Source organism: Semicossyphus pulcher, unplaced genomic scaffold (genome assembly GCF_022749685.1).
Source record: "Semicossyphus pulcher isolate SPU_LCO1_2020_fin unplaced genomic scaffold, fSemPul1.0.p SCAF_13, whole genome shotgun sequence".
NCBI classification, from domain to species: domain Eukaryota; kingdom Metazoa; phylum Chordata; class Actinopteri; order Labriformes; family Labridae; genus Semicossyphus; species Semicossyphus pulcher.
In genome coordinates, this window is record NW_027211637.1 from 4926964 (window position 1) to 4952650 (window position 25687).

Genomic DNA, 25687 nt, shown 5'->3' on the forward strand with positions numbered 1-25687 from the left:
TTTGCAGCAGCTGATTTTTGATGCATTTCAGGTCAGGCATGCTTTGAGTGGAGCAGGGGACAAGGTGATGTTGAAAAATGATCCGCTCTACACTCAAATCGTCCCGTTTTGCGCTCTGCTCACATGCTCTTGGTACAAAACACTGCCAACTTTAAGGGTTTAATCGACACCAGAGTCTTGTATGATGCTCATTCAGCTGTTACTTAAAGAGCTCTTGCGTTAAATAATGGAGGAGAATAAATCTGATGTAAAACTGAACCGTGGCATGTTTTGTATTTTCCTTCCTCAGCTTCAACAGACTGGACCTGCCGCCCTACAAGAGCTACGAGCAGCTGAAGGAGAAGCTGATGTTTGCCATCGAGGAGACAGAAGGCTTCGGACAGGAGTGAGAGGAAACCTGGAGGAGTTGAAACAGTGGGTGCAGGAGTCTGAAGGAAAAAAAAGACTTCAAGTGTTCAAATCAGGGAGCCTGTTGTGAAAGGCGGTTGTCTAATGTGTTTGTGCTCATGCATGTATGCACACAAAGCTGTTGCCTGCATGTTGTTGCAAAGAAGCTGCGATTTTAACGTCTGCCGTGTGCACCGTGCTCGCAGCAGACCTGAAGGTTTTTGTATTCTTCTAAACCAAAACACAGAAACTGCTCCTTTCTCTCAGAATGTGCGGCAAATTATGCATGGGATCCTAAACTCACCCTCTGTGACATCTTAATGGGACTGCAGTAGATTTTCCTCCATTCTTGTGATGATTTAAAGGCAGGCGTTAGGACGGGCTTGGCTTACAGTCCAAATCTAACAGCAGTGTCTCGTCAAGGTGTCTTTGACAACCTGATTTCTTCTTATTAAGTTGCTCTGCACTGAAGCTTCCGATAAAAGATTTAGAGGGTGTGATTTATTTTTTCTAAAACAGGGTTAAGTTTCACCAAAAATCAGACATTGTTGCTCTAAGATTGTTTGTTGCATTTTAATGAGTTGTATAGAACTTTTGCACCCATCTCATCATCATATCCTCAAATTTCTCACGTTTTCATCACATGACTAAAGTGTTTGAATTGAACAGTAACACATGACAATATAAGACAATAACTTTTGAATTTATAAAAGTGCCGTTCTCCAAAGTAAAGGCTTAAATAACAGACAATCTCTGTGCTTCAAAGAGATTTGGAAGACATGCCACAGAAGGAGAGAAACAGCTTCTGGTTCTTCGGTATTTGATATGTGAATCACTTAATGATTGTGAAAAGTGTTTAATCCTCCATTATTTACAGTGGTAGGAAATGTGGAACAGAACTTAAAAGGACCCTAGTTTTATAGGGCCACAGTTTGTATGTTGTGATGGAGAATGGGATTAAAGTATTCTGGGAGTAAGTTATTCATTTTAATGTCAGCCTCAAAGATATTTTACACCTTCCTCTTTAAATTCTCGGGGTGGTTTGATGTTGAAATCCATTGGGATTAAGGAAGTATTATAAGGTGGTCAAGTTTGTGTCAACTTTAAAGTAGTAATCTCGCAGATTTTCATTTAAATAAATCTGTTAAGTCACTATCGCCGAATGCGGTCACAACAGTTGATTGAAGCTATGATCCACTGATGAAAGCCTTTGCATTTGCAGTATTACAGACTGGGTGTCTGTGGCGACTTTCGCATAAAGAAGTCACACGCAGGGCCCAGTTAGTGACGCGTTTTCCATCACCCAGCAGTGGTTGGTCTGTCAGAGAGGGTAGGCGGATCTAAGTGGCTGTTTTTCCGCTCTCTGCAAGTGTTGCGAGTAAACAATATGACTACGCTCAGATGAAGGCAAACAGTCTAAAAAGGAAAGCGGCCGTCAGCCAGGAAAATCAAGAGTTACAACCGGAGCCAACCATGGACGTCACACATGCAACACTGTCTGGATATCTGGGAAGTGTGCTCCCGCAATTACAGTTTATCGCCGCAGGTGCCGCCAAAAAGAACGTAAATGAGATCTTCGAGATTATGACTTTAACAAAAATCAAAACACAACTGGAAAAACTCCAAATGCAAGTCAAACCAGATCAGTTTCCTTTAGTTTAGGTCAAATTCTAAATGACATTTTGAATGCGTACTTTGCAAAACAAATTGCATTTTGTTCCTCATACACATGTAGCATAAAAAGGTGAAAAATAGATATTTAATTTTTCTACTTTTCTTGCCCGATAGCAAACCTTAAAATCAACTTTAAAGAAAAAAAAAATAAGTTATTTCTTGAATTAAAATGTTGGCAGTTCGATATTTAAATTTCCACTTAAAGGGGGATTTTTCCCTGAGAGTATTTTCACTTCCTAACAGCCTAAATTCCTTCGATGCTTCTGATCTGGGAGGTTGATTTCAGGGACACTCAGTGGAATAGTTTGTGTGGCTTTGTTTAAACTTTTTGAAGATGTGTTAAAGATGATTTTAGGTAAAGATTGTTACTTATTGTTAATTATGAAACACTCTTTTTTTTTATTATATATATATATATTACAATTACAAAAGTTTGTTTGGTTTGGTTTGGCTAATATTACCATACATCTAATTATAGACTGTATATGACAGGTGGACGTAGCCACCTTGACTACCGATTTGAAGCCTCAAGTTTGACATTTTGGCCCTGAACATGTTGTGTGTTTACCCAGAGGTGATCATATTGGGACTGGAGGGTGGATACATGTCGCTACGCCAGTGGAGTCTCCCCCTGTTGGCGATTATATAGAATGCAGGTTTAGGGCACTAACATTGGCTTCACTTTTGAAAGCCAAGATGCTACGTACGTAAATGCATCTAATCAACAGTAACATAAGAAGATGAATTTATCAAAACAAAATACAAACAGCAGGAAGTGTGCTCTCTCATTTGTAGTGTCTATTTTTGAAGTAAATCAAACACTGAGCAGACAGGTGCGGTTACTGAGGAACTTTGGATTCAGGTGTTGTTTGTCTGACAAAGCACGGCACTTTCACGGCACTTTCACACCACTTTCGTTTTGCTCACCGTGTGGGGAATCCAGTCCTGGTTGTTGATAACTCGATGTTCTGTCATGTTCGTCATTAGCCTTCAGGTAGCCTTATTTTTACCCTCAGGCATCAGGAATCCAGACCAGGAGGAGTATGATAAGTTCTGTTGAAGAAACTGCACCAGTGTGGAAATGCTCTGACACTTAAGCTGATGAATGTGATTGAACTGTGACTTCAGCACGAGAAACAACTACTGAGATAAAGTCAGTGTGAAATAATGAATGTATCATGATGAATAGTTGATTGATAAGTTGCCTATTTACAGTTTTGCCTCAGATTTTTACCCCGCTCTGATGAGTGCTGTTTAATCTTGTTCTGGGTCAATCACGTATTAACATCCCGGGGACATAGTAGATAAGCAAATATGTAAATATCATACTAAAAAAAACAGCTTTTTTTGTTGCTCCAGAATTTTCCATGTACAACTAAACCACTGTCACTTTCCTGTACATGAAACAAGTTGTAAATGGTGTCAATAACAAATTTTCTTTTGTAAAAGAGAGGTTTTAATAAGAGGTTTATGGTATAACACTATATTTTCTTTTCCCTGGTTGATTTCCGATGTACATGAAAGATGTGTAAAATAGAAATTGTCACCTTAATAAATTAAATCAAAAATGTGTGTGTGTCTGTGACCTTGGACGAATGAAAGAATCAATGTTTGTTGTGTATGTGTAAAGACAGCTCAGTAAGTTAAAGGGACAAAATTTTACTTTGAAATTCATCTTAAATCTTTTTCTTCGTAGAATCCACAATTATCGTCTAGAGAGCAGAGTGTTATGTCGACCTCGTTTTCTATTTAAAAATCTATAAATATCATACATTCTTTGACACATGTAAAAATGTTCTCTTAAGTTATCATTAACAACATAGATACTATTCACTATACCTGCATAAACCACTTCGATGCACAGGTCTCTCCTCTATATTTAAAAGTGGACAGAATTTTTTATTGTCGGACGAAAACAGTTCTTTAAACCTAAAAAAACAAACAGTAATGACACTCAATAGAACCGTGAAAACACTTTAAGTAAATTTGAATTAATATAACATCCATCCGTCCATCCATTATCTATATTGCTTATCCTGTTCAGGGTCGTATCCCAGCTGTTATTGGGCGAGAGGCAGGATTACACCTGGACAGGTCACCAGTCAATCAGTTAAAACTACTGCGAGTAACTTCCAGTTTGTGTTGATTTTGGTGCCCCCTGTGGACAAAGTTGTACTACTCCTCTCTTTGCTGATTTTGTCCTGTACATGTGGGAGAAGTTTTTTTTAACAAAAAGTCTCCTCCTGCTTTCTTTTAACAATCAAACGTATCACGTGCTGTAAATCTTTGCCAAGGAAAATGTAGGAAAAAAGCTGATTTGGGAGCGCAAAGTTTGTCGCGTCGTCTGACACCTAAGCAGTACAGATAATGGATTGATCATTATTACTAGTGTTTGTTTATCTCGCCATGCATTATTACTAAATATGGTTGACTCCAGCAGCCTGAATCAGTGTTGTAATGTCTGCAGCAGCCCCTGTACTGACTTTACATTGGACTTGCAGAATTGCGCAGCTCTCGCCACTTTTAACTGGAAGGCACTAATTAATGTCTCTGTACATCTGGACATACTGTAGGCCTTTGCTTCCTGCTGCCACTAGGCGGTCTGAGAATTCTTTGAACTCACCAACTGAAGAAGTAAACAAGATGGTTAAGGAAACAACACCTGAGCAGAAATTAAATGTCAAACTGAATTGATCATAAATAACAGGAAAAGGACGTAATTTTTTTAGAAAATACAAATGAAACATAAATATGCACAAAAGATACACTTAGACAAATGTAAGCTTATATAATAATTTAGTTGTGCGACATAAATTATAGAAAATGTCACCATTGTTTTTGACATGACATTTCAAATGAACTGCTTTGGCTTGACAGCACAAAAGTTATACACAAGAACACAAAGATGGCTATTTTGGCAATATAAATTCACCAGGTCACACATTGTACCCCGAAATAAATCTCATTCACAGTAAAATAAGTAAAAGCAGTGCAAATAATACATATAGTGTTTTAATGTAAAACAAATACCTAGAAATTTCCTAACCGTTATAAATAATGTATAACTGACTGTGTTTGGTCCATGTCTGGGAAACATTCATACAAGAAGATGCTTAAAACTACAAACATGGCTGCTGCAAACAGTTCTGGTCATTGCTCTGAATCTGCTCCAGTGATTCTTCTCCATGTTCCATTGCATCGTCCTCCTCTCGTTCCGCCTGTCCTTCAATGGTGGTGATAGACATCGCAGCCTGACAACCCTCGTCAGTCCTCCCCTCAACCCCCTCCTCCTCCTCCTCCTCCTCTTCTCCCAACTCCTCTTCCCCGAGTGTTTCCATCTGCTCTTGCCTGCCCTTTAAGCCGTCCTCCTCTCCGTCATCGCCCCCAGTCACTGTCCTCTTTGCTTTTCTCATGAGCCTGCTTCTTCTCCCTTCTTCCTCTCCCTCCTTTTCATCCTCCGTCGGCACTCCTACGACCTCGTCTCCCTCCCCCTCCTCCTCCTCATCCTCCTCCTCCTCGGTCCCTCCTTCAGCTCCCGTCCCGTTCCCTGCTGCAGGACACTTGTGATCTCTGAAATAGCTCTGTCTGGTGAATCCCTTGTTGCAGGTGGAGCATCTGAAGCGGTAGTTATCCGTGTGGGACTGCTGATGCTCGAGCATGTGAGCCCTGCGGCTGAACGCCTTCTGACAGAACAGACACTTGTAGGGTTTGATCCCTGGAGGAGAGAGGAGAGTCAGTGCTTTACTGTCTTTGTCGTTTTTCAAGTTTCAGTGATTCTTGTATTTTAAGCTGCTCTGGAAGTAAAAAAAACTATACCTACTACTATACCATACTATACCTAAAGATGTTCTTCCGTCACTTAATTTAAAGGTTCATTATGGTATTTTTAAATCCTTTTGTTTACATATTTTGGGGTCAATATGACCAAACATTGGAAAAGTTTTGTAGATTGATTCAGATTCATAATACTTTATTAATCCCAGAGGGTAATTCATTTTTCCAATCTTACCCTTCCAAAAGAAGAATAAAAGAAGAATAAATGGATTGCTTCAGATGGCAGCTCCAAAACAGCCTGTAAAGGCTGCAAAGTAATTCTTAGGTCCACTTAAGGTGCTTGTTTTTGCCACTTACAGTCTCAGGTTGTTATTGGAGGTGTCTTATAACATTATATAAAGGATCACCACATCGATTGACCTATATTGGCAAGGTAAGAGGACTCTTTTTTTTAAACCAGAAACAGCTATTACACAGCTCTCTTCAAAGCCACCAGACTCCATTGACAAAAAAGTACTTTTACGTTGCAAAAAACAGGAGTTGCTGGTCTAATGCTGGCCTGATAATAAAAATAAAACTACTGGAGCACAAAGTGCTTTCCAGAAACAAGTTTAAACAATCACAAATGTAGATAAAAACACAAGGACCGCAAAATGCAAGCCTACAGTTTAACAACTGTATAAAAGAACACGTTAAATAAAACAAGCAAAAAGTTGTAAAATACAATTATGTTAAAGTACGCACACCACAGTACTAATAAAATTAGCTGTCAGCTAAAAAGGCAAGTTTGTAAAAAAGTGTCTTAAGTTTCTTAAAATCAGAAACAGTGTCTGCAGATCGCAAACAAAGTGGAAGACAGACTACAGAAAAAGCACCTTTTAACGGCAACCTCGACTCTGGTGTGATTAGCAGACCTAACGCGGCTGATCTAAGAGGCCTTCTTGGGCAGTAAGGCGTCACTTATACTGTATATTCTGGTACCAGGCCACGTAAGCCTTGTTTGTTTAGAGTAAACATTTTTAATGAATTCTAAAAGAATTCGAAGCTTAATCCAAAAGGCAACTGGACCTGGTTTAAGTTCTTGAAGACGTTTCGGCTCTCATCCGAAAGGCTTCTTCAGTTCTAAACTTAGATGTGCTAATAGATGTGCGTGTTGTTGTGTGTTACACAAATGCCGTACTGGAACTGAACTGACCATTTATTAACATCAAAGTCACACAATACAGATAACAACTAACCCATCAAGGCAGCTGTAGACCCGTCACTACCCTGTTCTGCAAGGTAAAATTACTGGTTTTGTCAGTGGAGTCTGGTTGATGCAACGGCCTTTTCTGATTTAAAAGAAAAAACCTTAACAAAAAGTTATATATCTGTAGGGATCCTATCAGTAATATTGTCAAACGCTTGGAATAACAATCTGAAAAAAATACACTTTATAATTTACTTACCAGAATGTGACAGAATGTGAGCCTTTAGTTTGTCTGGTCTGTTGAATTCTTTGGTGCAGCCAACATGAGTCCTGATGATAAAACCCAGAAAAGTCAGCACAAAATAACATAAAATACTGAGGAACAGACGAGAAGAAGTGAAAAGAAAGGGAGGAAAAAGGCTTGAATAAATATAGGAATGACTAAAGTAGGGACAACAGGAAGTATGAACTATTTCAGTTAACAGGGCTTTGACAGTGGAGCGCCTCACCTGAAGGGACACTTGTATTTCTTGAAGGGTTCGTGGATGAGCATGTGTCGCTTCACTTTGTCCTTCCTGTTGAACGTCGCCTCACAGAGGGAGCATTTGTATGGCTTTTCACCTACAAAAGGAATCAGCATCAAACTTACAACTTTATCGATAAATGATTTATATAGTTAACAATTAAGATAATGTGCTGTTCAAACGGTTGTGACCGTGACTGAATACGCTCTGATAAAATGCTTGTTTTTAGTCAGGCTGTCTGCCTCTGCTCTCCTTATAGCTTGTTGTTGCTTTTTTTGTTCTTCCTTTTCCTCTGTTGCTGCGACAAAGTCTTCTCTTATGGGAACAGCAAGCAGAGCTGGGTTGTTAGCCTTAGCAGTGACAGCCACTTTCACTAAACAGTAGCTAACCAAACACTGCAGAAACTCAGACATCACCAACAGAGAATCTCCAGCAAAAAAACACCAACTCCAGCTCCCGACTAAGCTATGGAACTAAGATGATGCACAGTTATCAGCTGGCTCAGCTAAAAGTCTCCACACAGTATCAGAGGAACAAGACGACAACTTTAAAAAAGCATTTCACACCTGAGTGAATACGTGTGTGCAGTTTGAGGTAGTGCTCTGTCTTGAAGGCCTTCTTGCAGATCTGACACTTGAATCTTCCGCCAATGCCGTGAGTGGGGAGGTGGCGCCTGAAGTATCTTTCACACGGGAAAACCTGAAAGCAAGAAATAAAACAAACAAGAGAACTTTAAGGCCAATATCAACCATGTGAGACTTATTACTTTTTTTTGTGTGTATAAGAGTGTGTTTGCTACCTTTTGACAGTGTGGGCAGGGATAGTTGTGTGAGGCAGTCAGTAGATGTTGTTCCAGAGCTTCCTGGGTAGAATATCTGCTTTGACACTTCACACACCTAACAAGTAAAAAAGTGATGCTTTTGTTACGAATAAGAATTATCTGCAGTAGCATTATCAGTCATAGCAAAGAAGCAAGGTCATGAGATGAGCTTAGAACTGCAGCCTGTTTGGAGAGGGAGGATGGTGAGATTTTTCACAATTTATTCTATCAGTGGAACAACCAGCAGGAAAGAAGAAGAAAACAAGTCATCGAGTGAACCAAAAGACCAAACTAAAACTAACATGGTGTTAGTTTGTCTCTAAATATATTCCAATGTCGTATCAGCCCAGCCAATTCATTCTTACTGACGGTTTAAATCTGTATAAGTGGCTAAAGGAGAAGCAGCATTCAGTTTTAATGCTCCATATATCTGGAACAAGATCCCAGAAACATGCAGGCCTGCTGAAACCTGAAGACTCACCTGTTCACAGCTGCCTTTTATTAAACTATTTTAATACATTTATTTTAATAACTTTTCTAATTATTTATATCTGGACTGAAGCTTTTACTATTACTTTTACTTACTTATTTTTTTATATTTTGGCTTCTGTTTTAGATGTTTTTATTTTACCTTCACTTTGCTTTTTAATGTCCTGTTTTGTGTGTTTCTTTGCTTTTGTTGTTCTGTGTAAAGCACTTTGAATTGTCTTGTTGCTGAAATGTGCTCTATAAATAAACTTGCCTTGCCTTGCAAAACTTGCCTGATATATATATAGTTTGATTTTTATATAGTAAAGTTGCCTCAGTTTGGCACTGCATATTTTAGCAAACTAGAGAACAGTGCATCTTCTGGGGAATTTTTTCTGCTGCAAATGAAAACATATTCAGTTCTAGTGATTATTTCTGGCCACATGAGGAAGCAAGGCTCAAAATAAAAAGTGCTTGTGATCATTGTAATGCAGGAACAACACATTTGGCTCAATATGTTCTATAAGATGGATATTGTAAAACGATGACTTTGACTATGAACTTATTCTCCTGACTTGCCTTCTTTGTATTAAAGGGATGCTTTAATTTGATTTAATCTATTTCTATTATGTATTGATGTTAAGTTGTTAATTGTTCTGTATATGTACCCAGTGCAGCACTTTCCAATTCTGTATGATTGAAAGAATTACTTACACGCTTTCTATGACACAGAAGAGCCTCTGACTCACAGGAAATAACTTCAAGTAGGATAATTGTATTATTGGTTTTGAGCTTTTTATCGTATTTGCTGACATTGAGGAAAATACCAGCAACAAAGCCAGCTGTCAGTCGGTGAAATCTCCTTGTTAAACCCTGATTTACTTGTTATATATTGAAGCCAGACAAACTTCATACACGACTAAAACTTTTTGCCAAGACCTGAATCCCATAAAGGAAAAATAAGCAAAGTGCTGCCATTCTTCAGAACTGAAAATGTATCCATGTCCACCATTAGTTACCGTCTGTCTGAAGGAGCTAATGCATGAGTAGGACTTTCCTGTTACATCTCTGCTTACATATGAATGCCAATGTCCTCTTTTCTGCCATTATTACTAATATGTAATCAATGCAACATGATGAGTGTTCGTTCTGACCTGAAGACGGTGGTTTCCTTGCGTGTGTTCTGTTGTGGGCAGAAGCAGTGGGAGTACTGGTGGACTCCCAGTTCGAACAGCGAGGGGAACACCTTGCTGCAGAGGTGGCAGCGGTAGGTCAGCTGCTCCTGGTGCGTCCTGATATGCTCCAGGAACTGATCCAGCTTGTGGAAGGTCTGGGAGCAGGACTTTAACACACACTTATAAACCTGCAGGGAAATGAACCTGGTTATTCATAATGTCTGATAAAAAAACACAAACTCACAGTTTTTAGATGCTTTAAAACATTAACTCCTGTTCTTACCTGCTCTCCTTTGTGCTGGGTCAGGTGGGACTTGAGCTGAAAGTAGGTCTTGAACTTATTGGCGCAGAACTGGCACTGATAGGAGCTGTCAATCAGAACTATCTGTTTGGTCGGAGCTTGGCACGGTTGGTTCTGATTGGACTGCACCTGCATCTGCACCTGAGGCGGTCCGTTCTGCATGACTTCCCCTCGGCCGCCATCCGGATCAGTCTGATCGGTCGCGCTCTCCTCCATCTCCTCTGGAGCGTCTGTAAACAAGCGTTGTATTCACTGTACAGGCCTGATACATAAATCTGGATCAGCAGCGGTTATGACTTCTACGATGAGGATCATCATGTCACCTGTCTGAGCTGCCTCCTCTTCTGCTTGTGTTCGACTGTTCTGCTGCTGCGACCCCTCCACCTCCTCCGGTTCACCTTGCTGCTGCTGCTCCCTGCCCCCCTCCTCCTCTTGGGATGACACTGGCACCACCTTTACTGTGATTGGTAAGCGTGACACTGTGCTGGCCACGCCCATAGGCCACACCTTTAAGAAAAAAGACAGATGTTAGTGTTTTATTGGTTCCTGATGCATTCATACCTTATGGGAATAAAGAAGCCTACTTCTGTCCACCTCTGTCTAAAATAACCTTCCTAAACTTGTTGAATTTATCGATGTAAATCTGATGGTGGGAATTTAAAGCTTGACAAGTGTGACAGTAATGAAGGGAGGTGGGGCATTACAAACAGTCAACTTCTTTCGTTCAAATTTGTATTGTTACTTTAAGCCATACTTTTAAGCATAGCCTATGACTCATTTGTTTGTGTTGACTTTTAAGTGTGTTTTTGTACAGTATAAACAATCATTAAACTTTTTCAAACCTTATGTGTCTGCATGTGTTTCTTCACATTGGACTTCTGGGCAAAGGCTCGGCCACAGACGATGCACTGAAACGGTTTCTCTCCTGTGTGACTGCAGGAGGAAAATATTTAGGAGTCATGACAGGAAGGAAACAGAGTCATGTTCTCTTTGGTACAGACAATGATGCAGGCCAGTGACTCACCTCCTAATGTGCTGCTGAAGATCAAAGTTTTTCGAGAAGATTTTGTCACAGAAATTACACTTCAGCTTCGGACCTTTTCCTTTGAGCTGCTCTGCTGAGGAAACCCAGTGAATATTTACGTATGATCATCTTCATAAATTGTATTCATATCTATGATGTTTGTGGTTTCTGTCTTTTTTCCTCACATACCTGTGGCTCCATCTGGGCTTTTCTTGCTGCTCCTCGGCCGTTTGGGGATGATGACCTTTTCAAAGTCGCCCAGCTCCGTCAGGTTGGTGGTGATGCTGCAGATCTTTGTTTTGGTGCCTTGCTTTCCGGGGCTGTACACAGGAGGGGTGGTGAAAGACTGGCTCTCCACACACTGACTGGGCACCTGAGGGAGACACATGGATGGGCTCAGTGAATTGGCTTAACTTGCTTATCAGTTTCAGCCATCTGTGCATATTGCAACATCTCCATTTTTTAATAATCCTCCTTGAGCTATAATGGCTGAATGGTGCCCAAAATATTTCATACCAGGATCTTAATCAAACAGTTGGCATGGGACCATGTGGAAATTTCCTGTCACAAATATCCTGACCAAACTAATTTGGATTCCTGATAGCATCCTGCTAACAAACAATCAGACGATCTTTAATAAGATCGCAAGGCCCCCATGCTTTTTTAAAGGATAGATTAAAAAACATATATAAAAACAATATAATGTAAATCAAGATCACCTTATCTTGAGTGATTTTTATTGCTGTCAAATCTCACATTGCCCCATCCCTTCCCAAAAGCAATCTTAACTCACCTGTACAGGATGAAAAGGCTGCAGACCCAGGGTGTGGATCTCTGCACCACCACCCCCCGCCATGTGGGGCAGCGTGCTGTACACCTGCACCACAGAGTTACTGTGGCTCACTGGAACCTGTGAAGAGAGCGGCTGCTGGGGGGGCTGCCCAGTCGGCAGAGGATGGGCCTGTGTCTGACCGGAGGGCAGAGGGTGTGAAGACTGCTGCTGCTGCTGCTGGTGATGGTGATGATGGTGGTGGTGGTGATGCTGCAGGTAAGAAACACCAGCTGTGTGCATGCTCAGGTTACTCTGCAATACAAAAGAGGAAGCAGAAATTCATATTTTATGTATATTGCACGCTAAAAATTACAGAAGGCAAAGCATCCTCTGTGTAATGTTCTGTGTTACCTGTATGGGCGTCTGCATGGCGGCCATGGGCTGGTCGATGGAGGTGAACGCTGAGATCGCCGACATGAGAACGTCGTCACTAACCAGCACGTTGCCTTGGACCAGAGTGTGTGTCAGCGGGGAGGGAGGGACTGTGATATAGGTTGATACCTGACGGAGAAGTGGGGAGTTTTATACAATTCATGAGTTTTAATTGCACTCCCATTGTGCTACATCTTGCACATTTCTGTACAAACTGTTCAGCTCTTTCATTACACATTAAAAGTTGATATGTTGTACATATTTCATGGATATTCTTTCATATTTTAACTGTTTATATTATTAAAGTAAGTTGGCAGTGGGACTCTTCTCAATCATCCACATAAGAAACAGACGTGTCCTCCTTACCTGTCTGTTTGCAGGAGTCTGTGGTCCAGAGCTGATTGAAGGGACGGGTGTGTAGGCATTTGTGGAGGCCAAGGACACCGTGGACAGGGAGGGGGCGCTAGACTGGCACTGCTCCCTCTTGTGTGTCATGAAGGCTGGCAGAGAGTTGAACTGTTTCTTACACTTTCCACACAGGAACACATCCTCATCGTCTGTAGAGAGGACAAACATCGAGGTTTGAGGGAAAACGCAAAAATAGTGGGAACAAATAAAAGACTTGCAGTGTGTATACTGCAGTCACAACCTCCAGCACTTTATCTGACCTCCCCTGAGTAGCATGTACTAATTTATTTAAACAAACAGGACCCATAACCCCAGCAACACAGCTCCCAGTGTCAAAAGAAGACACAAGCCCTTCCACCACAACTAGGTAGCAATAATAAAGACATTGTCCTTTTCACGTGGAAACGAGCACATTTTGCAGTGCCGCAACATCAACAAGTCAGGAAATCAGATTTTGGTTTTACTGATGCTGTTTCAGACAATTTTTATTTTTCAAAAACATTTCAAACACCAGAGGGACACTAAAACATAGCTGTCATTTACTGTACTTGCTGTACACACCCATAGACTGGATAGTGGACGCTCCAGAGACGTTCTGGTTATTTGGGTCAGGAACTCCGCCTTGGCCATCCAGCAGAGACTGGACGGCCAATACTGTCTGGTTATCCATGCCTGAAGAGGAAGAAGAGGAGGAGAAGGGTGGAGTAACATGCCACAAATGCTTGAACCGTTCACTGAAATCTGTAAATACGAGTGCTGTGTCAGGCCTTGAAGATGAAAAGATCCTGTGTCCTGTTAATACAACAGAAAGCCTGTATTGTCTTTGCCATTGTACAATGAAATAAGGAGCATCATTCCTGATGAGTTTAATTAAAAGACCTAGAAAATGAAACAACATAACAAAACAAACTAAATAACACACTGTCTAAAACAGTAAGTATAATAAATAAAAACAATGTAACTTAACTTGTGTTGCCCTAGAATAACTGATATAACTTTTACATTTTTCTGAAGTTATATTGCTTATATATTGCAGTGGTTTGCCCCAAGAGAGAAAAGTATATTAAACATGAGAAAAAACATTTAAACACTAAGGATCTGTGCATGCACAGGCTTTTTAAGTGACAGTTCCCAAAGCCTTTAGATGTAAAATGACAAAATGGAGCATGCAGACATTCAGCATTTCTATATAGGATATATATTACATAGGATAGCCTCCAGCCACCTCATGCTCTTATTACTCTACAGTAATCTTACTATACATGTTTGAAATAATGTATCTAATGATTATACTTATAATTAATGTATCCGCAGATTAAAATACATAGTTGCTGAAAATTCACTACGACTAACAGACTTATTATTAGTCCTTTAGGTACCATAGCAAAAACACAGTGGTTTTATCCAAAGGGCCTGCAAGAAATGTATCATTCAGTCTAATCATGTTGGGTAAATGTAATTTTATTGCCTCTTTGCAATATGATGAGTACGACTTACAGCCATAAGCTGTCCATAAGGTCTAAAAAATAATCAATCTGTTGGTTTGTTTACAGTCATAGTCCCTCTTCCCTCTATGGGGTGTTTTAAATGTTATAAGTAAGGTAGTAGCATTAACATCGTTTTATAACAGTCCTCTAATATTGACATAGTTTAAAATATGTGTTTACGCTCTATTATAATTGTAGTTACGTGGTAATTTATAATTTTTTCCTACCTTCAAGCACTTCAAATATTGCCTGCGCCATCTTGTAGCTCTTCTGATACGCGATAGGCGCTCGATTAGCAGAGGCTGCCTATTGAGGAATGCTCCCTTCACCTCCCAAGGAAGTCCACAGAAAACAACAAAATTAAAAAACAAGATGATGGAGGCATTTTCATTTTGTGCTTGTTTCACGTTTACAACCGAGCGATGGGTGTATGAAAAATATTAAATGATTAGACACTGTTTGACAATGTAAGTAAAACATAATGGTTGAGATTTTGTCGTATTTAGAAAAAAAACATTTTCGATCGTGTCATGCAATATAGGACATGACAAATTTAATTTTGAGCTACATTGCAATGCTAAACGCGGTTTATTCAATCGTAGTATTGATGGTGTAATAGTGTACAGGTAATTCGTTGATTCCCTGCTAAGTAACAAAACAAACGTCAAGTGAGTCCGTTTTTTTCGTGGAACTTAAACGCACCTTCGCAACGATTAATCTGTGCTCGATAAAATGACAGACTACCGTTTCCACCAATCAGAGGCCTTCTGTCCCGCCCTATAGATGGATCAGTTTTTTGACCAATCATAACGGTCGGATTGGTTCACGTGTCTGTTTCGCGGCAAAAAAGATTTCGCGCGAAAACCGTCCGATCCTTGTTTAGATGTAGATCAGCTGGGACAATAACAACAATAACAGCCGATAACGGGGTCCGGACGGCGCTTTTACAAATGGACCGCACCCGCTGTGATCAACCAAAGGATCAACGGCTACTTTTCTAAAGGACACGCTTGTATTTCATTGCTTAATTTCCTCATATTTCCAGTTTTGTCGGACTGCTTCCTGCGTGCCCCAACAAAACGAGGGGGTTGAAGAATTGCTGCTAATAACTTAGCTAGCATGCTAATCTGCCCTATATTTCATATTCAGCTAAATCTTTGTATATTCGGTTCAACTAACTGTCGCTTTATTTTATGTACTCTCAAAAATGCTTTTGAGTCGTGGTGATGCTTTGTGCTTTGTAGATATTTTATTTCGATAGCTCACTCCTGGAATGCTGCTATAAAGTTTTAATAGCTATTTAACTAAGCCCTGTCTTATGTGTTCGTAGATATTACATCGTTTTAGACCCTTAAATGGATAGTTTGCTGACTGCAGCGGGTTGTTTGTGAACTTAATTCAGTCTTTGTGTTTAGGAATCAAGCTAGCTCGTTAGCAGGGTCGGTAGCTGTGTTAAGAACAGTGTGGCCTGGCCTCGCGGCTGTACTGTACTGACAGCACAGATGAAAACAAAAGATTAGCTCGCTCCCTACTAGCTCGCTAACCTCCAGCATTTTATACCTGCCACGGACAATTTGCGACCCTTTCTTTTGAAACCTATCAGCGGCCGAGCCTCAAGTCGATGAGTTGGCATACATTTAGCAATATAGTTTTATTTGCCAAATTTCCTGTTTGGCAGAACATCCCGTGCTGCTGTTTCACCATCAGTCTAAAGCCTACAATAGGAATATTGTAAATGAAGTGATTGGTAAAGTTGTAATGTATCTGTTATAGCTTCTTTAAAAGAAAGGACAAAAGAGAAAGAATTTGATTTAAGAAATGCTCAAGCTATCTTTAAACACCTGCAGGCAAACTTTCAGAAGGTCTCACTATTATTCCTTACATTTTGTGAGCAAAGAAAATAGAATTAATTGTTGAAAAGTTAAGGGGTACTCAGCGACACACTGCCATGTCAGAGACTCTGATAACAGGACAGACATCGGAGGATCTGTTAGCTGACTTTGAGACTCTGCTGAACTCTGGGAGTATTGACCTGGGCAATGATCACCAGATAGTGATCATCACCAGCCCCAGCAATGAGGGACTCCACCCAGCAGCTGCCCCCTCCAGCACAGGGGAGATCCTGCTGTTTGCCACGCCGCAGGGCCCTGCTGATGTGGGGATCCAGGACAAGAGACGGCCGGCTCTGGGAAGACCTCCGGTGAGGAGATGAGGGGGGAGGGTGTGGGAAGAAGTGAAAGAGAGATAAGGGAAGTGGTCAGCAGGCTGTTCCTTGATCAAATAATGTTCAAAGGTTTATGTGCACTACTTCTGCCTTGTGTCAAAGTCCATCTACCTGTTGCTTTGAAATGTTTCACTTTCGTTTACTCCTTTATACATAACAGGTACATAGTTGTAATAAAATATAGTGTATTATGACATGTACTGTATGTTTTTCTCTCACACTATTCATATTTCTTCAGGTAAAGCGGAAGTTGGACCTGGATAGTGATCATCAGTATGTCAGCACGACTCGACCGTCCATAGGCCCAGCACCACCCTCCACACCTGCCCCTCCCAGAGGTACACACACACACACACAAGCACACACACTGGCTCAGTCACAATAGTTGTGCTGAATTTCATTGTTACTATAACTCACAGCAGGAGCAGCGTCACGTCAGCTGCACATGTGCTACATCCACCCTCCCATCCATACATGCTGTGACCTTTGCTCCAGCCCTCATTGTCCTAAAAACAGCTGTCCTTTTGTCAGCACAGACAACAGCCTGCCTACAGTCTGTGTCTTCACTGGGCGGTTCGTAACTCAACTATTGGTCTGTTGAAATGACAAAACTGGTTTAAATTATACAGGAAGACAATTGGCATTATTTAGTATTAATTACTCTATTTCAGGTGTTGTGGTTCACATGCTAAACACAGAAATATTTCTGATTCTCCCCTATCTACCCCAGAAAAAATAGACTCGGAGTGTTAAAGACAAACAGGATCACTTGTTTTAGTTGTCAATTCATATTTTGCACAAACTACAAATTCATGACATATGTCTTTTCAAGTGGAATAATTACAAGGTATAATGCTTTGACCAGTATTGCAAACACAAACTGAATCAAAGGAAAATAGTTTATAAACCTTTCAACTGAAAGTACTTCTTGGGAAGTTCTGAATGCAGTAAACACTAGAGCAGAACTTTGCAGTGTTCTTGTGAGTCTGATTCTGAAATTGTATGAAAAGTGAGCCACAAACATTTTTACTAGGTTCCCAAAGTCCCTTTTTAGTGGTAGTGGAACTGAAAAGTTCTATGACCGATGGGAAATTGATCAGAAACGGGAAGGCAGAGGTGCATTTTTTAGGATGTGTTTCCGAATATACTACTCGGAGCTTGTCAATTTCTCATGGCTGAAATCACCTGTGAAATTACATAAAGCAAGACCTGATGTTTAATACAAAAAGTTACGTTGTGTATATCTAAGTATTTGCCACTATTGATCATTAAAGGCAAAATACACTAAAAGATAGAGAAAAGAAATCCATGTGTGCAAGAAACAAATCCCAGCTATCATAACAGTTTACCTGACTCATAAATAAGGACCTCTGTGTTCAGTATCCCAGCATCACTCTTAACCAGTGAACAAGCTTGTTTTTCTGCTGACTCAGTGAATTAAAAAAAAAAACCTCCTGCCTGAAGTGACGTGCTGAGAAAAAATCAAATGATTGACATCAAATATCAAAGTTAAAAAAAGAGAACCAGCATCATTTGTCACATGACTTTTTTAATGGCATTTTTAAAAAGTAAAACTTAATTAAAGCTCCGTCACACACAAACATATATTTGGGGTAAGTCATTTGTAAATGAGCATCAAGATTTAAACTCATTAAAAACTGGGTGTTGGCACAGGTTATTACATAGGGAACACTTAAAACTAAGGACATAATGTTTAAAGAGAGAAACTGAATGGTTTTTGCTGCGTGCTTGGGATTATTGGAATAAACTTTTATTTTTCTGCAACTATAAGTGTGCAAATGGCTGGAGATATATAAACTGCCTGGCCCAAAAACAAAGTCACACACTCTTATATTTCTTTGGACCGCCTTTCGGTTTGATTACAGCATGCATTCGCCATGGCATCGTTTTGAAAAGCTTATGCAATGTCACAACATTTATTTTTGTCCAGAGTTGCATTAATTAATCTATGTATTGATGATGAGAGGGTCGGGCTGCGGCGTAAAGTCTTCTCCAGCACATCCCAAAGATGTTAAATGGGGTAGAGGTCTTGATGGAAAAACCTGGTCATTATTCAGCTGACCAACATTGCTGAACCTCAACCTGACCAACGGAGGCAACCCCCAGATAATAAGACTGCCCCCACAGGCGTGTATGGTAGGCACTGGGCACGATGGGTGCATCACTTCATTTTTTGCGATTTAAGCGAACGTTTGATTTTTTCCGACCACATTTCTTCCTTGAAGATGATTGTTCATCACTATCCTTCCAGGTTTTAATAATGTGTTGGACAGTTCTTAACCCGATGTTAGTAGTTTCAGCACCTCCTTAGTAGTTTTCTTTGCTTGCTGCAGGCCAATAATTTCACCCTTCTGAAACAGAGTCACATCTTTTCCAAAACCACAGGATCTGTCTTCTGACATGGTTGTTTAAGAAATGAGAAGCGACTCACTGCATCAGTGAGGGTTAAATAACTTGTTATGAGCTGAAACATGTTAATCACTGCAGTCATTTTCCAATGGAAGCTCTTACCTGTTTGCTTAGTTAAATCCAGGTGGTGACTTTTGTTTTGGCCAGGCAGTGTATAGTATAACATGTTACACATAATGTACAGTGAGTGGATCGTTGTTGCTGAATGACACACCCCAGACAGAGTAATGCATCTGTTCTCTCAGAATACGATGGCCATCAGCTCGCTGTTTATTATCCTGCTTATTACACGGCTACTTCTGAAAGAAATCAACAATTTAATTTTAAAAAACATTGATTTGAACATATGTTTATTAATCTAAAATGATTTTGTATCTTCTTTTAAAAAAGACTTAAATGTCATGGTTAGAAATGCATCTATAGCAACTTTAAACTCTGTAGTCTTCTTAAACATATTTCGCTGTAATAAAACGTATTAAACTTTTTCCTTTGACGGTGAAGTAAGAAAAGTTGAAACAAGAGTGCAGGAATGACCGCACCACCTGGCTGAAGTTTTCTGTCATGTGACTGCCAAAGTCTTTTGACATTTTCTTTTCCATAAACCCTCAAATCACTGCTGTCGTCCATATCGCATTCATTAGTGTTCACTTCACACGTTCTTCAAATTTGTCATTGACGACTTCTTTCTGCAGACCTGCATCCACAACAGCACTCTTTTTTTCACAGCAGAAGTCTGCTACTCAGTAACAACACGCTGAAGAATGCCTTAATTAACCAAACTGAATATTAAACAGACGCTTGTAACAAGGAACATTAACAAGCAAGTTGAATAGTATTATATTGCCTTCACTTATATGACTCCTCATCCAGCGGGGGCAGTGTATCATATTGTTGAAATCAAATGTTATTTCTTCTTTGAAAGTTTGGCCTTTCATTTTTTCCTCCTCTGGACTCCCACTACAATTTCAGCAAGTAAACCAGATAAATCAATAATTGTTTCTTCAGGAGAGATGGCTGATTTTCTTCACTCCTCTCTCCGTCAGCTGTAGGCCAATAATTGTGTTACTTCACCAGGAAAGAAACTACCCAATGTGGTTACAAGCTCAATTTTTAAATCCATTTTCTTCCCTTTCTGCTATTTTTTCAGTTCCTAGAATCACGACGGAGAAGTCGCGGTATGACACCTCCCTGAACCTGACCACCAAGCGCTTTCTGAACCTGCTGTCCCAGTCCGCTGACGGCGTGGTGGATCTGAACTGGGCCTCGCAGGTCCTGGACGTCCAGAAGAGACGCATCTACGACATAACCAACGTCCTGGAGGGAATCCAGCTCATCTCCAAGAAGTCCAAGAACAACATCCAGTGGCTGTGAGTATAGGAAGGCCAGGAATGTGTTCTTAGAATGGATGATGCTACTGTGAGGAAACGGAAAAGATGAAATAAAGTATAAATATGACTATAAGACAGGATCTTCCTTCTTGATTTGAATTTTTCCGTGCTATCTGTCCCTGCAGTGGTAATCGAGTTGATGCCACGCTAGTTGCCCGCCATAAGGAGCTGCAGAGGGAGGTGTGTGACCTCACAGAGGCCGAGGAGCAGCTGGACGAGCTCATCACCAAATGTAACCTGCAGCTGCGGCTGCTCACAGAGGAGCCACAGAACAAGAAATATCCTTTTGAGCAGCTGTAGGTGTTTCATTTGATGCTTTGAGACCCGAACTGGTAACAAACCAACAGTAGCTCTGATAAGAGTTGCCATGACGGGGTCACCAGACATTATAGGTAATATGTTCTCATGATGATGACCAGTGATGGGGTGAACAGAAAGCGAGTCCAGCAGCAGCAACGAGGACTCACTGCTTTACATGGTAATGTAAAGTATATGTAAATTAAATGCAAAGACATCTTTTTTTCCACATAGTATTTATTCCATAGTATAAGACAGACACTCAGTGCTTTAATGCCCAAGTCGCTGTCGATTCCACAGACAGTAACAACAAATCTCTCAGTGAAGTAAGAGTTGGGCAGGACAGCAAACAGATGGCCTTGAGCAAGGGGCAGACAGACCATGCACATGTTACAGTAGCCTCTTATACACTGCCAGTTCAAGGCGGGATTATTATGCCTCTGTTACGTTCCGTCTTTTACGTAACGCACAGAGGCGGTGGGGCGAAGCCATTCTGCCTCTGAGCATCGGAGGCGTTGGTGTAAACAGCGGAGCTGGCAGAGCGGAACAGCGTACCTCGCGTACGCTTTGCTGTGTAGAAACGCACACTGGGGTGGCTTTATGTCGGCATTGCTTGGTCCAATGTGAAATGGCAAAGGCTGCATGACGGCGGGGCTTTGTGATGGCGCTGAGGCGGAACCGCAGTGTAAAAAGGGCTTGTGTGTCATTCACAGATAAGATAACCAAACACTCAAACTAAGAAGTGTATAGGCCTTGTTAAGTCATCTTGTTAGTGCAACCTTACTGTGCTTTCTGTTCTTGTAATCATACAGGATATGGTTGAAGTCTGTAGTCGCTAACACAGCAGACAGACGAAGACCATCTGTGGCTTTGGTTTTGTGGTGTGTGAACTGTTGACATGATTTGGGACATGTCAGCAGCTTTTTCACTGCATTATGAATCGGTGGGAAAGCCCTTTGCGGAGAGAAATCACTCTCAGTGACCAAAAATAAGAAATGAAAGTGATAAAAGCAACCAAACAACTTCTATTATCTTCCAGAAGCTAAACACAGAGGGCTGACAACACCAGTGTCATTTACATCCTTGTATCAGACATATTCTCAATAAAAATAACCCAAACTTTCTGAGCAGTCAGTGAGTGGGTTTAGTGACTCTGGGCTTCAGTAGGACACTACATGCAGGTGTATTGTGTTCCTTAATGGCCGTGGTCTTCACGTTGGGCTATGTGCGCTGCCAGGACTTAAGGAATTCATTTGATTCCCCAGACCAGCTGGTCATGGTGATCAGAGCTCCACCAGAGACACAGATGCAAGTTTCAGAACCCTGCAAGGTACAGGCTTGAACAATACTCAGCTTTTCCAAACACTTTAATCTGACATTGTGTTTTTAAATGATGGTGCATGTTTGTCTCTCAGGGTTACCAAGTGTCGCTGAACAGCACGCGGGGTCCGATCGACGTCTTCCTCTGTCCAGAAGACAGCTCCGGTGTCTGCAGCCCCGTGACAGGAAGTAGTCCCTCGAAACCCAATGCTGACCCTCCCTTGGCCCCGCCTCCTGCACAACCCACAGACCAATCACAAACCAGAACATTCACAACCGCCCTGGAAGTTGGCTTGTCATCGCCAGCGTCCACGTCGTCCACGGTGACAGCAGCCTCCCAGCAGGACCCGGCATCACTGGTGTTAGGCGCAGACACAGGTGAGTGCTCACGTCTGTAAATAGATCCACAGTTTTTTGAAAGTCGCTTTTAAAGGTAACTTTAAAAACTTGTTGCTTTGGTCAACATACATTCATGCCAACTTCTTTGGTGCACTGCTGAGCTGAACATAGCGCTGCTTATGTGCATGTGTTGCTTTGACATTTGGGTGGACCCATTTTGCTGTTATCTTAAAATTCCACTGCCACAAAGGAGGAAGCCAGAATGCCTAGCTTGCAAACTCAGGCTCTGACTGCCACCCTGCATTACTGTTACTTTAAGTATCTGCAGCTCCTGCATACTCAGTTAGCTTTCACTTTTTAATGGGTTTTGTCAGAATCAAACATTCATGCCTCCTGGGAATAAATAGGTCCAATTGAAAAAATAAAAATACTCCAATTGCAGCAACACAGAGGTGTGCATGTTCTCATCAGACACCCTTCCTCTCCTTGCAGCCTAGGCCAGTCATGTTTCCACTAAGAGCAGTGGAGCGAGCGGTGTTACAAACAAAACCTTTTTCACCATCGAACAATTTGAGGATTATTTTCCTGATTAATCAATATGGCTTTAAAATGAAAAAAGTCCAACAAATAGTCTAAAATTACATCCAGTTTACTCTCCTGTATGGTAAAGGAAAGCATTAAATCCTCAAATTTTAGAAGTAGAAAACAGGAAATGTTAGCGTCTCCTTTAATCTCTATTTACAGATTCTACATTTCTATGTAGGCAGGGACGTGGATTTTAGGTACGGCAAGTGTTGTTGTTTCCGTTTGTAGTACGCTTGTAGTCCGAGTAATATTGACCAATCACGTATCAGAAATCTATATTCCAGTTCAGCAAACAATCTGTTCTAGATCAAAAATTTAACTTGAGATAAATTCCCTTGACGCTGTGTCACAAAAGCTGTTCAGCGTTCACATTTTTCCGACTTCCTCAAATGCATCAGAAATGATCGATCCGACCTCCGTTCAACAAACGAGCATTTTAAAAGTAGTCTTCTTCTCCTCTTGAGGAAAGACCTGACAAAGCTTCATTTTTACTGTATACAAATCTGCATCATGATGTGGAAATGTTGGCGAAGGTAAGACCTGTTATTTTATTGTTATAATTAAAGTCATTTATCACTAACCGCTGGCTACACACCCGACATGTTCACCGTTGTCCCCAGAGGCTATGTCGTCTTCAGACTATAACTGATGGGATCTGAGATTGCATTTCCTGAAGCATCTATACAGTTCAACAGTTTGCTGTTTCCAAGGATGAACCTTGCAGGGTGTTTGTAAAAGACCTACATGAAAAAAATCTCTTGTATAAAGGGTATGCACTGTCGCATGCCCAACATGGACTTTCCGTTGAGTTGTGTATGATTAATAAGTTATTTATCCCACTCCATAACAACACAGTCATTGTGATTCAGCACTTTTCACATCTGACCTTCTGTAACAGAATCATTTCTGGGAGGCGACCCGTTCGGCGGCCTCGGGGACATGCCTGATTTTGACCTCTCACCCCTCTCCTCCTCGGACTTCCTGAACGGAGAGGGCTTCCCTCTCCCATTGGACGGTTTCATCATCATGTCTCCCCCTCACAGTCATGACTACCACTACGGACTAGAGGACAATGAAGGCATCAGCGAACTGTTTGATTGTGACTTTGGTGACTTGTCGCAGGTTTTGGGAGACAGTTAGGTGAAAAAGAAAAGGAGGACGAGCATGTGGGCGTTCTTTTTGTTCACTGGGGCTTCTGACGGAGAGCAGGAAATTTAAGGACAAATCTTTTTTTGTTTTTATTGTGGGTTGTGGGAGAATGTTTGTGTTATTGCCTATGTGAACCCAAAATGCCCCCAAACTATGAAATCAAAAAGTCCCCAAATTGTACAGCACATTATTAGCACTTCTTTTGGCCATTGAAACGTTTTAGACCGAGACTTAGCTCTAGTATAGCTATTTAAATTATTTATATGAATGTTATTTTGATATTTTGTACCAAGTGAGGTTTTTGTTTTTATTGAAGATGATTTATCTAAGTGGATAGCGCAGATGTGTGTGTGTGTGTGTGTGTGTGTGTGTGTGTGTGTGTGTGTGTGTGTGTGTGGAGTTTGTACTCATAGGGCTGGTTTCCTGAACACTGATAAGCTTACATGCTAAAACTCATACAGCAGGTTTCTCAGACGGCTTCGTTGTGTTTTTTCTCAGCGTAGTGCAGGTTCAGTGCTGGGCTGTCCAAAAGCGTCTTGGTGCAGTTTACACTCTACATTCTTTTTTCACAACTACAGAGGTCATCATAAGCACAAAGGAAATCACAAATTAGATTTGTCAAACACACTGGAGTCCTTAAAGACTGGTTTCTCTAACTGTGTATGACAGTCAAGGTATTATTGACCTAACAGGAAGACTACATTTGCAGCCGTTCCACAGTAGATTAACAGGAGTTTATATTAAACATTGGCTGTGTTGGAAATGCCGTACTGCATACTACATACTATATACTACGTACTATATACTGCATGCTGTGTTCGCCGATACTATGTAGTATGGAGGAGTTTTTCAAATTCATTTTGCAGTATGCTACACCAGGCGGAAGTAAACGTGACTGCTGCTTCTTTAGCTATAGCCCCCCTTCTGCTGGAATCTGCTGCTGTCCGTCATTTCAACTAGCGCTGTGATGTTCCAGTGCTTTGCATTGTGGGATACAGTAGGCGAGGTAGACTGGTCTGATGCATACTGGAGATTTTCTCCGAATCAGTACGACATCCTGGTATTTTTTGCTTACTACATTGAGGCCAAATCAGTACGTACTGCTACTATAGTATGGCATTTCGAACACAGCAATAGACATGTGCATAAGAAGTGGACCTAGCGACCTTGACATCACCCATCTGTGTTTGGACTTCCTTTTTGAAGCCTCACGTTTGGCGTTTTGGACTTTGCCATCTTGTTTTCTTTGGAGCTGGAAGGGACTATCTTTGGATGAGAGGGAGGAGCTGGAGAAGAGCTAGGTGTTAGCAAACACGTAATTATTAGTTAAAGCTATTACTAGCTTTGGTAGCAAGCTCCGTCCATACTTAATGGTAACTGTGATATTCATCAGGTGGTTAATATTTGCGATAAATAAAACCAGTCACGTTTCAACCACACATCCATTTTCTGGATTTGACTTTTGTTGCAACAGTCGACAGTTTATAGCTGTTAATGATTGCACTGAAAATAGAATAATA

General features: G+C 41.0%; 3 protein-coding genes across 4 annotated transcripts in view; 2 read left to right on the plus strand and 1 right to left on the minus strand.

Moving 5' to 3' along the window:
• itchb (itchy E3 ubiquitin protein ligase b) overlaps positions 1-3631 on the plus strand; it is a 31599-nt gene extending 27968 nt beyond the window's left edge. The window contains exon 24 of the mRNA XM_069659822.1: positions 290-3631. Within this exon, the coding sequence (XP_069515923.1) occupies positions 290-389 (100 nt within the window). The 3' untranslated portion in view covers positions 390-3631. The remainder of the gene's footprint in view (positions 1-289) is intronic.
• A 235-nt stretch (positions 3632-3866) lies between these two features.
• znf341 (zinc finger protein 341) lies at positions 3867-13618 on the minus strand. 2 transcript variants are annotated; one of them, XM_069660345.1, is made up of 15 exons: positions 13510-13618; positions 12907-13097; positions 12520-12669; positions 12130-12420; positions 11526-11709; positions 11337-11427; positions 11155-11245; positions 10636-10819; positions 10295-10542; positions 9991-10199; positions 8348-8444; positions 8115-8247; positions 7534-7645; positions 7284-7354; positions 3867-5776 (listed from the first exon to the last, which is right to left on the minus strand). In XM_069660345.1, exons 1-15 carry the CDS (start codon positions 13616-13618, stop codon positions 5181-5183), a joined length of 2757 nt encoding a protein of 918 aa, XP_069516446.1. In that variant the 3' UTR covers positions 3867-5180. The 2 variants fall into 2 exon arrangements, with proteins under 2 accessions (XP_069516446.1, XP_069516445.1); XM_069660344.1 differs by having other exon boundaries at positions 11337-11430.
• Positions 13619-16364: 2746 nt separating this feature from the next.
• On the plus strand, positions 16365-24517 carry e2f1 (E2F transcription factor 1). The gene is made up of 7 exons (XM_069660884.1): positions 16365-16635; positions 16898-16997; positions 20237-20456; positions 20603-20755; positions 21990-22104; positions 22190-22472; positions 23917-24517. The coding sequence occupies exons 1-7, from the start codon at positions 16384-16386 to the stop codon at positions 24156-24158; spliced, it is 1365 nt and encodes a 454-aa protein (XP_069516985.1). The 5' UTR covers positions 16365-16383; the 3' UTR covers positions 24159-24517.
• Positions 24518-25687: the final 1170 nt, after the last annotated feature.

Excerpts from the sequence above, each read along its gene's own strand:
- znf341 (XM_069660344.1), bottom strand. The coding sequence starts at position 13,618 with ATGGATAACCAGACAGTATTGGCCGTCCAGTCTCTGCTGGATGGCCAA. Across the intron at positions 10,820-11,154 it reads AACACATGCAGACACATAAG|GTGTGGCCTATGGGCGTGGC; the intron begins GTTTGAAAAAGT and ends TTTTTCTTAAAG. Across the intron at positions 7,646-8,114 it reads GCACACACGTATTCACTCAG|GTGAAAAGCCATACAAATGC; the intron begins GTGTGAAATGCT and ends TTCCTTTTGTAG.
- e2f1 (XM_069660884.1), top strand. The coding sequence starts at position 16,384 with ATGTCAGAGACTCTGATAACAGGACAGACATCGGAGGATCTGTTAGCT. Across the intron at positions 22,105-22,189 it reads AAGTTTCAGAACCCTGCAAG|GGTTACCAAGTGTCGCTGAA; the intron begins GTACAGGCTTGA and ends TTTGTCTCTCAG. Across the intron at positions 22,473-23,916 it reads GGTGTTAGGCGCAGACACAG|AATCATTTCTGGGAGGCGAC; the intron begins GTGAGTGCTCAC and ends CTTCTGTAACAG.